The sequence below is a fragment of the Sceloporus occidentalis genome, unplaced genomic scaffold, assembly GCF_023333645.1.
Source record: "Sceloporus occidentalis isolate IW3139 unplaced genomic scaffold, rSceOcc1.0.p SCAF_1, whole genome shotgun sequence".
Classification (NCBI taxonomy): Eukaryota; Metazoa; Chordata; class Lepidosauria; order Squamata; family Phrynosomatidae; genus Sceloporus; species Sceloporus occidentalis.
Genome location: NW_028316981.1, coordinates 71,046,630 through 71,060,713, shown reverse-complemented (window position 1 = coordinate 71,060,713; position 14,084 = coordinate 71,046,630). Strand labels below are relative to the sequence as shown.

The 14,084-nt window shown below is 42.1% G+C and overlaps 1 protein-coding gene across 2 annotated transcripts in view; it reads left to right on the top strand.

Moving 5' to 3' along the window:
- The first annotated feature begins 5,003 nt into the window (after positions 1 to 5,003).
- Positions 5,004 to 14,084, top strand: part of LOC149321570 (twinfilin-2) — a 92,730-nt gene continuing 83,649 nt past the window's right edge. For both annotated transcript variants that reach the window (XM_089524557.1, XM_089524539.1), the window contains exon 1: positions 5,004 to 5,087. In XM_089524557.1, coding sequence (XP_089380683.1) covers positions 5,063 to 5,087 — 25 coding nt within the window. In that variant the 5' untranslated portion in view covers positions 5,004 to 5,062. The remainder of the gene's footprint in view (positions 5,088 to 14,084) is intronic.

Here is a 14,084-nt window from a genome sequence, read left to right as displayed (position 1 = left end):
ATGTGAAGTTGAAGGCTTTCATAGTCGGCATCCATAACTGATACAGGGATAACTTTATGGGTCAACTGAAATGCACAATATACTTGTTGCAAGTTTTCAAAGCTCCACTGGCTTCTTCATCAGGCAAAATGTTACATACCAAACAGGAAAAAAAATTAGAGATGTTAGTAAGATGCTTGCATTTTGTTGTTTTTGTCCTTAATAATAATAATAATAATAATAATAATAATTTATTTTATTTATATGCTGCCTTTCCAACAGATTGGCAGTTTACAAAAATGCATAAACAATTACATAACATATACAAAACTAAAAATTAATCCCCTTAACTACAGTTAAATTAATCAGCATCAAAATACAGTTAAATTAATTACATTAAAACATATTAATATATACCCTTCCCTACCAGCCAAACGGACTGGCCCTGGCCCTTGCTCCCCCCGCCCCCCGAAGCGGCTCCCCCCCTTTGCCACAGCAGGCACCCAGCTTTTATCCCCTTCCCAAGGAGAACAGGTGTTCCTGGCTCGGTACCTGGGGCCTGGACCTGGCAGGAAGCAGTCTGAGACCAGGAGTCCACCAGGAGAGATGGAGTGTGCAGGTAGCAAGCAGCAAGTCCACACAGCAGCAGGAGGTACTACACATAAGATGGTATGGGGCGGGTATCTTTAGCAGGCTGCCCCCTCCTCCTCTAGCCATGTGGCAATTGGGCAAAGTCCAGAAAATTTAACACCCAAATGGACTTTTTATAAATCTCTTGCCTGATGAAGGAGCCAGTGGAGCTTCAAAAGCTTGCAAGAAGTATGTTGTGCATTTTGGTTGGTCAACAAAGGTATCACTGTTTAGTGGGTTTTTGTACTAATGTTACTCAGAAATCGTAACTCCCATATATCACTGACTGTAATGGTAACAGTTGTGACCAAAACACCTAGCAAAATTAAAATTATATCTTTAAATTAGGACTGGATGGCTCTTCAGGTCTCTTCCAATTCTATGATTCTATGATTTCTATGAAATTACAGTTACACATGCACAGCCTTAATGTATTTACATGTACACAGGTTCATGTGGTTAAAGTGAAAATTTGGTAAGATGTGATGTTTTTAAAGAAAAATTTAAAAGAATAATTAAAAAATATTTATTTTTTAAAATATAGTTAAAAAATTAAAAACCGCTGGCTTCTCCTTTTTCCTCCCACTGGCCCATTCCCCACTCCCACCATCTCTTCAGTCTTTTAAAGAGACGCAGGCAAACACAATAGCCCATTTCTGCCCCAAAGGCAGATATTTGGGGAACAGTAGTATCACCCCCCTTTGGGTATCACCTGGTGTGGTCAGTAATCCCCACACCTCTAGTGACACCCTTGGGTACAGGAGAGGCAAAATAAAGACCTCCCCAGTAAGAATCATTCCCCTTAATGAGATTTTCCTTCAGTCCTTAAATTTCTATAATTGCAGTAACTTAAAACTTTAGTTGAGTATTTAGGAATCCAAAGAATGCTACCAAGGGAATGTGAACCCAGCAAATGTAAGAATTCTAGGTATTTTCCATTACTGATGTCTCACTCTCTGTGGTGCTAAAAGTTTGGGAACCGGAGGAATATTTTATTGAGGAGAGGGACAGAATTCTTATTTGAAGGACAATGCTTTCATTCCTGCCCCATTCATTACAAACTGTAGGTGAAATGAAAGGTCTGCCTTTCAGGCAGGTTCTTCCTGAAGAGGCACAGATGATGACTGCCAAAAGGCAAAACAGCATTCCTTCCTAACATATCCTTTAATGTACAAAACAAATACTGAAGTAGCATTGGATTTCAGGAGTGAATGACTAGAATGCACCCAAGTGTGAACTTCCTTTATGTATGTACCTCCTGCTTCTAGGCAAAATATAAAGAGATAATCTGCATGCAACCAGTTCTGCCTGATTATCCCTTGGCGCATACAAAGCAATTGCTTCCTCATGTTCAAACCTGAATTACAGTTTCTGTTGTGTACTGTCCTTAACTTGGCTTGGACACATGGTGACCCTGTGGATGAGACCTCTCCAAGATTCCCTCTCCTTCACTGCTCTGTTTAGTTCTTGCAAATTCATACCCATGGCCTTCCTAATCCAGTCTATCCATCTAGCATGTGGCCTGCCTTCCTCTCTTTCTACTTCTCTGGGCCCAGTACAAGGTGTTGGTTATCACCTTTAAAGCCCTAAATGGCTTGGTTGGGTCCAACCTATCTTTGGGACGCCTCCTTCCATATAATCCTCCCCGCACACTTAGATCCTCCAGGAAAAATGTCTACGACCTCCCAGAGGACCTTTTCAGCTGTAGCTCCCAGATTGTGGAATGGCCTGCCAGACGAGATCTGTCATATTACCTCTCTGAACAGCTTTAAAAGAGCTATAAAGACGGATCTCTTCCAGCAGGCCTTTCCTGAATAGTTTTCTGGCTATCAAAAGGAAAATCTAATTGCTGTCCTCTGACTTCACCACAGTTATTGTATTGTTTTTAAGTATGGTTTATGTTTTAAATTCTACATTGTTTAATTGTATTTTAAGAGGTGGGTGGGTTGAGGGTTCGGACTGTATATTTTAATCTTGTAAGCTGCCTCGATTGCATTCTGTAGAGAGGCGGGATATAAATAAATTTTATTGTTATTTTATTATTCTCTCTACCTTTCCTAGCATTATTGTTGGTTTTCCCCCCAGTGTCATGCCTTCTCATGATGTGGCCAAAGTATGACAGCCTTAGTTTTGTCATCTTGCCTTCCAGGGAGGTTTCCTGCTTGACCTGTTCTAGGACCATTTGTTTGTCTTTTTGGCTGTCCATGGGATCCTCAGCACTCTTCTCCAGCTCAAATGAATTGATTTGCTTCCTATTTACTTTCTTAGCTGTCCAATTCTCACATCTATATGTGGTAGCAGGGAATACAATTGGCTTGTACGATTCTAACTGTAGTTTTACAAGGCTTTTATTTAAATGAGAGAAAGAAGGAGAAGAAACAAGAACCGTAACGGATTTATTATTATTATTATTATTATTATTATTATTAAGCTTTATTTATATAGCACAATAAATGTATACAGCGCTGTACATACAATTAAAATAGATAAAATAAATCTGCCTATGGCCTACATTCTACGAAAATAAATAAAACCACAAGGTCAAAGGGGGAGATGCCAGCCTGCAGATAGCCCTTCCTATCATCTGAACTGAGATGAAGACCAGAAACAGAAAATGCAGGCCTATGACTAACATCTTCAGTTTCTTTCTCCAGTTTGCTTGATGAAGAAGCCAGTGTGACTTTGAAAGCTTGCAACATGTAGTTGTGCATTTTGGTTGGCTCAATAAAAATATAATTGTTTGGATGTTATTGGATTTGATGTTTGATTGTTTTTCAGTATTTGCAAAACTACATTTTTAGCTAACCTTTATTTTAAGTTTTTAAAGCTGTCTTGGGTCTCTTGGCAGGAAAAAAGTGAAGTATAAATTGAATAAACAACTAAAATACAAAATAAAATAGCAAACCTCTTCTGAATAAATCTTGCCAACAAAACCTTAAGAGAAGGTCCACCGTCAGTCAGAGTCGACAGGGGGTGCATCTATGCTGCGGAATTAATGCAGTTTGGCACCACTTTAACTGCCATGGCTCTATCCTAGAGAATCCTGGGATTTATTTGTGGTTTTGTGAGGCACCAGCACTTTTTGTCAGAGAAGGATAAAGACCTTGTAAAACTACAAATCCCAACATTCAATGGGCTGGTGCTACAGCGCTTAAAGTGCTGGCAAACTGCATTATTTGTAGTGTAGATGCACCCAGGAAGGCACAGAACAACAGTACAGTGGTGACTACTATACCCTACTCACCCATAGATGCAAAGAATGCAGATATTCTTCCATGCCTCTGAAGAATTGTGCTCAAGAGTCCCAAAGAAACTTAGGCTGAAATGACGGGTCTTTTGTGTCTTCAGGACACTACAAGACTTCCTTTTTTGTCTGTTGCTGCAAATACAGTGGGCCCTCGGTGTCTGCCGGTGTTTGGTTCCAGGAACACCCCCCCCATAGGTATCAAAATCCATGGATGCTCAAGACCCATTAAATACAATGGTGTGTATAATATGTCAAAATTAAGGTTTGCTTTTTGGAATTTATATATTTCTTGAATATGTTCAAACTGTTGATGGTTGACTCTGTGGATAAGGAATCAGTGGCTACAGAGGGCCAACTGTAGGACTGTGGGAAGGCTTTTGAGAGCCAGTATGGTGTAATGGTTTGAGTGTTGGACTATAACCCTGGAGGCCAGGATTCAAATCCCCGCCTTGGCCATGGAAACCTACTGGAATGACCTTGGGTGAGTCGCTCCCTCTCAGCCTCAGAATATCCTGCAATAGGTTTATTTCTGTTGTTGTTAACTGCCTTTGAGTTGACTTGATTTAAGGTGACCCTGTGGTCATGTTCCCCATTTTATGGACTGTTCCCCATTTTGAACATGACTAAGACGCACAAATTGACATTTCTATGAGTGTTTTGTGCTTTCCTTTGGCCATGTCCCCCATTTTCTTGACTGTCCTGCATTCTGATCATGCCTAAGAAGCCTGGAATGTTTTTCTGTGGTTGTTTTGAGCTTCCCTTTGGTCATGCTCTCCCCCCGCCCCTTTTATGGAATGTCATGAATTGCCATTTGTGAATGTTTAGAGCTTTCTTTCCTTTGGCCGTGTCCCCCATTTTCTTGACTGTTCCCCCTTTTGAGCTTTACTGAGAGGCATGAATTGACATTTCTGTGAGTGTTTGGAGGCTTTTCTTTATGTTAGCGCCCCCTATGCTCCTGGAAGGGCCTCCATTTTGTGAGGGGGCCCCTTCTCCTCTGTGGCGTTCCTGGGGGCGGGGCTCCGACGTGACGTGACGGTGGGGCGGCGGCCATTTTCTCCCCTCCCTCCTCCTGGGGGCGTTCCCTCCGGAGGCTCCTCCTACTCCATCCCCGGAAACCCGGAAGTGGGGCCAGAGCCGTTTCCTGCCCGGGAGGGAGACGCATACGCAGGGAGAGAGAGCGAGAGCGTCTGGGCTGGGAGCGGAGCCATGACTCACCAGACCGGCATCCACGGTAGGACCCTCCCTCCCTGCTTCCCTGGGAGCCCCTTTCTCCTGCTGCTGCTGCTCAGGCTGCCAGCGAGGGGGGGCGGCTTTCTTTCTGGAGAGGAAGGAAGAAGGGGGAAATGGAGGAGGAACATGGTTTTGGAGGGTGTGTGTCTCCATTGTAAAGAATGGGGCTTGGTTCTGGGATACCCCCTCCTCCCTACTGCCACTGTATTCAGTGGCATTGTAAAATGGTGTGTCCCTGTGGCTACAATGGCAGGAGCATGGTTTCCATTTGGGGGAATATATATGGGTGTGTGTGTATGTTTCATGAAAAACACAGCTGAAGCTATATATATGTAACATACACACACACACATATATATATATATATATATAATGTGTATATGTTACATGTAGGTCTGCATTATATACACCTATATATACCTATGTATCTATATATAGATATATATTAGTCCACATGAAAAACATATATATGTATATGTGTGTGGGCATATATATATATATATATATATATATATAGTTACGTGTATGTCAAGTATTATATATATCTGTGTATATCTATATCTATCTATCTATCTTAGTCCACATGAAAAATATGTGTGTGTGTGTGTTTCTGTAATGTTTTCAAGGTGCAAATGCCCCCCCCCCCCAAGAAAGTCCTCCTTTCTTTAAAGTGGAGACTGGAGGGCTTTCGGAAGAGGAGGAGGAGGCCTCCTGAGGTTGGGTGCCTGGTCCAGGTGCAAGGTGACCAGGCGTCCTCCTTTTCCCGGACAAGCCCTCGTTTTCATTCTCTTCTCCAGGAGGAGTCCCAAAATGTGGAGGTCCTCCTTTTCCAGGAGATATCCTACACTTAAACTTTCTGTCCAAAAGGAATCCCCAAAACGCCCTCCATTTTGAACATGACTGAGAAGCATGGGTTTACATTTCTATGAGCGTTCTAAGGTTTTAATCTGGCCATGTCCTCCATTTTCCTTGATGGTCCTCCATTTTGTGGTGCCTTTGTGGTAATGAGGACATTCTGCCCAGGTGGCCCTGAATGTGAGAAGGCTGCCCCTTTGGGTCCCTATATTGGGAGAAAGGCAGGATATAAGAAAATAATAATACTAATGAAATGCTCATTTTCTTCAAAGTGCCAGGTAAAAACCTGTCCTGCTCCAGTGCTAGAGGTGCCCTGCCAGGTTTGGTTTTATCAGGAGCCCCTGCAGAGCCAAGGAGGACTAGAGCCAGAGTCCAAACAGTTCACCTGCGGCAGTTATTGCCAGGCTTAAAGGAAAAAAGGGACCTCCTTGTGCAGAGTCTTCTCTGCTCCTTTGTGTTTTCTAGGCAACCCTATCCATAAATCACCTTTGCTATTCAGCCTTTCAGGGTCTGTGGTGACCCTTGTTTTCCTTCAACACTCTCAGGGAGCAGCTTCCTATCTTCCCTTGCATGTGGTCTTCATAGTGGGGCTGCATCTGCACTGCAGAAGTAATCCAGTTTGACACCACTTTAACTGCCATCTCTCACTTCTGGGAATTGTAGTTTCTTGTGGCACCAGTACACTCTGACCGAGAAGGCTAAATATCTCAGAAAACGACTGTCTGCAGGGTTCCATAGCATTGAGCCATGTCAGTTAAAGTGGATTATTTCTTCAGTGCAGTTGCAGCCAGCGTGGAGCAGCTTCTTTCCTGTAAAACCTGCAAAGGCAGCAACAGCAGTTTGTTTTGGTTCACTGGCTGCCAGCGCAATCGCTTCCCTGGAGATCAGTATATTTCCATGTATGTCTTTCCTCTGCAAAGGGTTTGAAATGTGTGGTCCTTCCCTCTGCTGCTCCATAATGGCTTGACATGTACAGCTCTGCAGTGTGAATCATAATTGCAGGAGCCATTTCCCTTTCTGCATAGCAGGCAGCTACTTCCTTCTTACAGCTATCTGCCTCTTTCTGTCTTTAGCATTTTCCAGGCACTCTTACAAATGATAATAAAATGAGAATTTGGAACGTAAATTGCATCAAATCCATACTAAGATCTGAGTGAAAAGCAGCACAGGAGTGTCATACTGCAGATGGCAAAAAGTGATGGACAGTTTGAGCAGGAAAGCTGTCTGGATTTGACAGTTCACTAATACAGTGTGTTAATGAGAGACTGATCATACTAATAGTACCTATGACACACACACACACACACAAATCCCTACATGTTTTTGTTTCTTATCCTTTTTTTAACTCTTTACCAAGAATTTTCTTAGAGGATTGCAGGTTGGGACCTGAGGCCTAATGTAAGCCTAGCCTATTGATTTTAATTCTTTAAATAGCACTTTTTCCAACAGAAAAGAGCTCAAATGCTGGTAATACTGACTGCGTGAAGAGGCTGCATTGAAATCTGTGCATGCTGTAATAAACTGAATGGGATTGATTACAGAGTGGTGAGGATACAGTTTGACATAACAGTATGAAACTGAGTAATAAGAAATATGGTTGGAAGCTAAGAAAACATCTCAAGAGAGCAACTGCAAGTCATCTTCTAGGACACACCTGGTTAAACTGCTCCTTTAACCAGGGTATTCTTATTTTTGGGGGGGGGTGAATGTGTCTCACAAGCAAGTTTTCAAAACCATCTGAAAATGGGTGTAGAGATAGTTGTGATTTATAAACATAGTACAGATGTATGGTCTCAGCACTTTTGAACTAGATGCTAGAATGCTATGAGGTTGTTACATATATTGAAATAAAACATTTGCGTTTTGCTGTTGGAAATAATCTACTGGGTACCTGTGGTTTTCAAGCTATATTACAACTGTTTTATTGGTATGTGTGATTCACCTACTTTAAGCAAGCCCTCTTCAGTTAAAGCAGATTTGGTTGCCAAGTTAACATTAGCACTTTAAGGACCAGTCATAAGACATGGATTATAGGGGTGTGCATACTTAGGTTGGAATTAGCTCTACGTGCCAGGGAACATGCAGTTACTTCCAGTGGGATGGAACACGCGTGTGAGCTTTACGTTACACTTTTCTTCTACCTGTCTTTCATGGAGCTCAAGTACATAGAATTTCCCTTCTCCTCATTTTTATCTACAAAACAGCACCTTTAGATTGAGAGATAGTAACTAGCCCAAAGTCACATAGTGAACTTCATGACTGAGTGTGAATTTGAATTTGTTTCCCTCTAGTTCCAGTCCAGTACAACACCTTTTCATCAGTATATTTGGTGGCTACTTGTGTATGATACTATTCTTGAAATCGTTATACAGTCAGCCATCTGTATCCATGGGTTCTGCATCCATCTATGGCTTGAAATATATATTTTTAAAAAATCCAAACAGTAGATCTTGATTTTACTGTTTTATATAAGGGAAACCATTTTACTACACCCTTGTGTATAATGGGACTTGAGCATCCTGGATTTTGGTATCCATGGGGTGTGTCCTGGAACCAAACCTCAGTTTATCTTTGTAGTGTCCAGTCTGCTATTTGAATTAGCAGAATGGGATTTCCACAGTCTTGATGTAACATGTAGACATCAGGTGCTGAACCTCTCCTCTAAAATGTGAGAGAGTCTTTATCTAAAAGTAACTTGGTCTTGCCCTATCTGTGAGCTCTGGAACAATGGATTTAACCCACCACAGATTGAAAATTCAGACATATTCAACAACACCTTTCCCCCAAGATCTAGTCCCAGGGTAGCAGTGGAGGCTGCTACAAGTCTCTTCTGCCAGGAGTGCATTCTTCAGCCTCTTCCACCTACAAGGAGCTGCCATTTTCCTGTTTCTGACCTGCAAACAAATGAGGAGGCATACCACCAATGCTATCTCGTTGATTCACAAGGTGCAAATGGGCACCTGGTGGGCTCTCCAAAGGCGGGAGAAGCTGAGAAATGGGTGCCTGGTGGCCAGAGCTTCCCATCAACTACACTGCTGCATTTTATAATAAGGACTTGAACACCCATGTTTTTTTCGTATTAGAATCATAGAGTTGGAAGAGACCACAAGGGCCCTCTAGTCTAGCCCCTGCCATGCAGGAACTCACAATCAATTCATGGAGGGTCCTGGAACCAACCCCTTCAGATAGGGCAGGCCCACTGTAGTTGCTAGTCTCTCACATTTAGGTGACTCTTCATTGATGAATGCATTCAGTGCATTGCCCTGCCACTTAGTACAATGTTATTTCTGCAGTGAAAGAGAATTATCAAACTTCTCCCTAACTGTAGCCTAGTTCTTACTCTCCTGTCTGCCCTACTCTTATTCTTCTGTTGTGGATTTATTTGTGTAATCACAGTCAGTCATCTCCTGACACCTTGTCAGTCCCATCACTCTTATACAGTATTGGGTACTTACCGGTAGTGATTACCCGTAATTCAAAAAAAAAAACAAACAACAAACAGCAGAATTATGGAATTATGAAAGTTCAGCTGCAAGATCTGGAGTTTATTGCTTGTTTAACCAAACCTGACACAGATTAAGAACTGCAGTTTAATAGTCCTGTTAATAACTATACTGCCATTGGATTTTGTGAGTAGGTCCTGATGAAATCAAATCCTTCCATTTTCGTTAGCTGTCTGAATACTAGGATACTTTGCTTTGATGTATGAGGAATTACTTATACCCTGGCATCTCTCTTAGGAAGCTGGTATACTGCTAGGTTTCCCCAGAAGAGGTTGCCATGATGTAACTTGGCATGGCAAGAGTTCATTTGAGATTTTAGTGATTGTAAACAATCTGCCTTATGGACTATCTGTATATGTGTCTTCTCTCCTCGCCAATATACTTTAACTACCTTGAAGTCTCCATTGAGGTTTTTAATGTGTTATAAATTATGTAACAAAATCAATATTAATGTGTGGAACCTGGAGATGCTGAAGACTTCCTGGACCAGTTTCCCCTCTGTTCTCAATTATGCAAATTCTTCAATTCCCTTTTCATTTCAATTGTAGTGAATTGTGCATGGATGTTTCCCCCCAGCTGTCTTCAGGAGTTAGTTGTTTGCATAGAATAATAGATCTTGACGTTCCTGAATGCTTCCTGTTGTTGAACACCTTGATGAGACTCTGTTGACAAAAACCTCTAAATTATCGTCCCTGTTACTTAGTGGCTCAACCGCCTTGACTTGGCAATAAAGCCGGTTGTATCCTGACCAAAAACTCTACAGAGAGTTTTCATCAAGAAATAAACACAGGAAATCAGTTTCCTGATCAAGCAAAACCTTTGGGAAGCTGAAAATGCTGCCAGACAAGGAGTACTGGCTCTGTTTTGATCACAACCTCATCCTTTAAAAACATACTCCTGAGGCATTTATATTAAGACTTTTACACTGCAGTTGTTAATTCCAAAGTATGTTTGCTTAGAGAAAGGATAGGAATTGCATGGCTCTCTAAATGTTAATGAATAGCAGTTCCCAGCAGCCCTAGCCAGGATAGCCAGCAGTGAGGAATGCTGGGAGTTACAACTTAATGACCCCTGGGACCTATTCATATTATGGAATATGAGCATTATGATTCCACTTTAACTGTCAGGGCTCCCATCTTGGGAGATCCTGGGCTTTGTAGTCTGCAGATGTACCAGAGGAGCTCCCCGTCTGAGAATTGTAAAAGCCCCTTTGTAAACTACCAATCCCAGGATTCCATGGGCTGTTAATGTAGCATCACTAAGGGCCACCTCATTCCTGGTTAGAGGGAAAATCTATTTAAAAGAAAAAAAGGGGGGTTGGGATAAATGCATTTAAAGTTTAGGATCCCCACACATACCGTATATAAGTGGACCTCATATATAAGTTGAGGGCAGGTTTTGGGGCCAAATTATGGATTTTGATATGACTTGTGGATAAGTTGAGAGTAAAACTTAGGGGTATATAACAAAGGATGCAAAGAATAAAGCAAATGAAAACAGTGCCAGAAACTTAGAAAATTTCAGCAGGCATAACTGTTCATACTAAAGGCTTCATAGATGAGAGAATATAAAGGGATGTGAAGTGCTTCCAGAACAGATGACACTCCTGCCTTTCACCAGGGGATGGTTCCTTTTTTCTTTTTCTTTTAAAATAAGAATTAAAGTACAATACAGTACTTACATTGATCCATGGATACGTCGACTCAGGTTTTCAGAGTCCATTTGTTCTAGACTTATACATGAGTACAGTATATACAGTAGATATGTTTTGTCATCTTGGCAGTAAACATCAAGGTTAACCCTAGAAATGTAGATCGAGGGTGCATCTGTGCAGTAGAAATGATGCAGTTTGATAGTGCTGCAGCTCCATCGTATGGAAATCTGGGATTTGTAGTTTTACAAGGTCTTTAGTGCTCTCTGCCAAAGAGTGCTGGTGCCTCACAAAACTACACATCCCAGGATTCTGTAGGATGGAGCCATGGCTGGTAAAGTGGTGTCAAACTGCATTATTCTTACAGTGTAGATACACCCTGACAGAGGGAAGAATGTGCAAAACTCACTCAGCAACTTCCTGTTTCAGATTCTATTAACTGCACTTTTGATTCTGGAGCAGACTGACAAATTTTAGGAAGGCAAGAAAATCTCATCTTTAAAGTCCAGTTTGAATTGTTCTTCAGTGTCTGCCAACTGCATTCCTAATGTGCATAGATTGCAGGCTTAGAGCTGGAACAGACATCCCTCTAAAGCTACTGTCCCGGCACCTTGGGAGCATGGCATTTATATGCTGCATGCTCTGAAGCTGCCCAGAAGTCTGGCAGCCACCCAGAAGTGGGCTGCTTCAAGATGCTCCAGCGGTGCTGTGTTTACATACCACATGCTGTCCAAGCATCTGACCCAAAAAAGAGTTGATCTGTTCTGCTCCATTTTGAGTTGGCTTCAAGGCAGGTTGGGGACACGGCATGTGGTTGCTGCAGCCCCAATCCATCTTTGGAAGGGAATACTTCAAACTGCCCCTTCTTGCTGGTCTGTTCCAGCCCTAAGTCTTTCTGATGATATCTTCATGGGTTAAATATGCAGCTTAAGAACTTAGGGAAGTTCAGGTGGATTTGCTTTCAACATGGATAGGGGAACTCAACTTGATTGTCACATCTTTTTAGCAATGGCTCTCACCAGACTTAGGAAAAGATACTATTGTAGACTACAACATCCAAAATCTACCATTTGGTATAGCCACTGGGAGGAAGAGTCTGGGAACTGTATACATACACACACACACACACACACTGGTGATAGCGTTTCACCCATAATGGGGTTATGTCATAATATGGCCAGCATCCTGTTAGTACTGTGTTTGCATGCACTGAAATGGAAACCCCCTACTGCTCAGCACTTCTTAAGTCCGAAGAGGGGTTACTGACACACCTTACCAGAGGGAAGGAAAGGGACAGGGATGACAGTTCAGACCCTGAAGAAGGCAGATGCACTCCATGTGAGAGCACACCCTTATTTCTCCCCCTCCTATGACTGAGCTGAGACGGACTGCTTTCCCTCCTTCTCTTTCCCACTGGCAAGTGACAGCAGAGCAGGCACCCTCCTGGGGCTTGGCAGTTGCCAGATCAAGGGAAGATGCAGACTTGCACATGCAGAGCTAAGTGCCCATATATGATTTCAGGCAATCTGTGTTAGCCATTAATAATTTCTTTGCTGCAATTAAAATGGAAGCTGCTGCTGTTGCTGTGTGCCTTCAAGTCGTTTCCAACTAAAGTGAACCTATCATGGTTTTTTTTTGTAAGTTTCATCAGAGGGAGTTTGCCATTGCCTGAGAGAGTGTGATTTGCCTTAAGTCACCCAGTGGGTTTCTATGGCCAAGCTGGGATTCAAACCTGGTTTCCAGAGTCCAGTGCTCAAACCATTACACCATGCTGACTCTCCGTAAAGTGGAAGCTACCTTTCTAGAAAGCATGTTTTCCATTTGTGTTGTTCTATTGCAGAGAGATCCTTGGGTGAGAGAGGCAAAGCTCCTTGTTTGCTAACAGCCTGGTCCTATGCAGAGTCCAAGATTCCTAAGCCAAACTGGGAATAGATGAATGGATCTGAAGCATGGAAACCAAAATGGATTGTGGATTCATAGTTTGATGCTCTGTGTATTGTTGAGAAAAAGCTTCCTGTTTAGGTTTGCATCTCAAATTCTAGAAATTTAACAGTCTTTTGTATGTGAATAGGTGTGTTTGCAATTTGCATGAAATAATTTTCCAGATGCTTTTCATCATGTTGTTTTTCAGTGTTCTGCTGCAAAGCTCTTCCTGTCCTGCACCTTGTAGGTTTCTTTGATTCTAAATGAAATGTCTTGAAGGAACTGTACTCCTTTCTATCTGTCTCTTCTTTTTTTTTCTATCTGTATCCCTAGTGATGTCAGGGATGATGGGAGTTGTAGCTCTTCACCTCTGGCTCGAACTCACCACCTTGTTGCGCACCGACGCTGACCAGTTTTGGTCAGTGGTTAAAGCTTTGCTCTAAAGCAGCAGAGTTACAGAGAATAGGCTGAAGACCCTGACAAACTCTCCAAGCCTTCTCACTCTTGCTTCCACAGAAGTCTTCACACTTCTTCAGGATCCAGCTGGCTCTTGTATCTTCAGTCAAGACACCAGACAACTCAGTAGTCTTATATAAAAGATCTACTTTATTCTACTATATACAGCTCCAAAACTATCCAACACAACAATACTCCTCACTACTCTCCACTATCCAACTACTACCCACAAAACACATTGGGATTCATAGTCATTAATATAGTCCTTGGATCATACCACCCACTCTTGTCAGTATCCACCCAGTGGGCGTGTACATCCATTGTCATTGGTTCTCTTGTTTCTACCCAGATTTGATGATTTCATCATCTCAGCCTTGACCACTTAACAATTCTCAGGTGTGTTCAATTATCCACTTTACATTTTCTGTCCTTGGCATTCAGGACTTGTTAATTACTTTACCTTATACACCTGTGTGGTTGCTACTTGCTTCTGCTGAGTCACCCTGACTCTCACATACATGTTTTATTTCAATCACTGCATGTCCCATGTTGCTTTTTCCTTAACATAGGTGTGTTTGCAATTTGCATGAAATAATTTTCCAGATGCTTT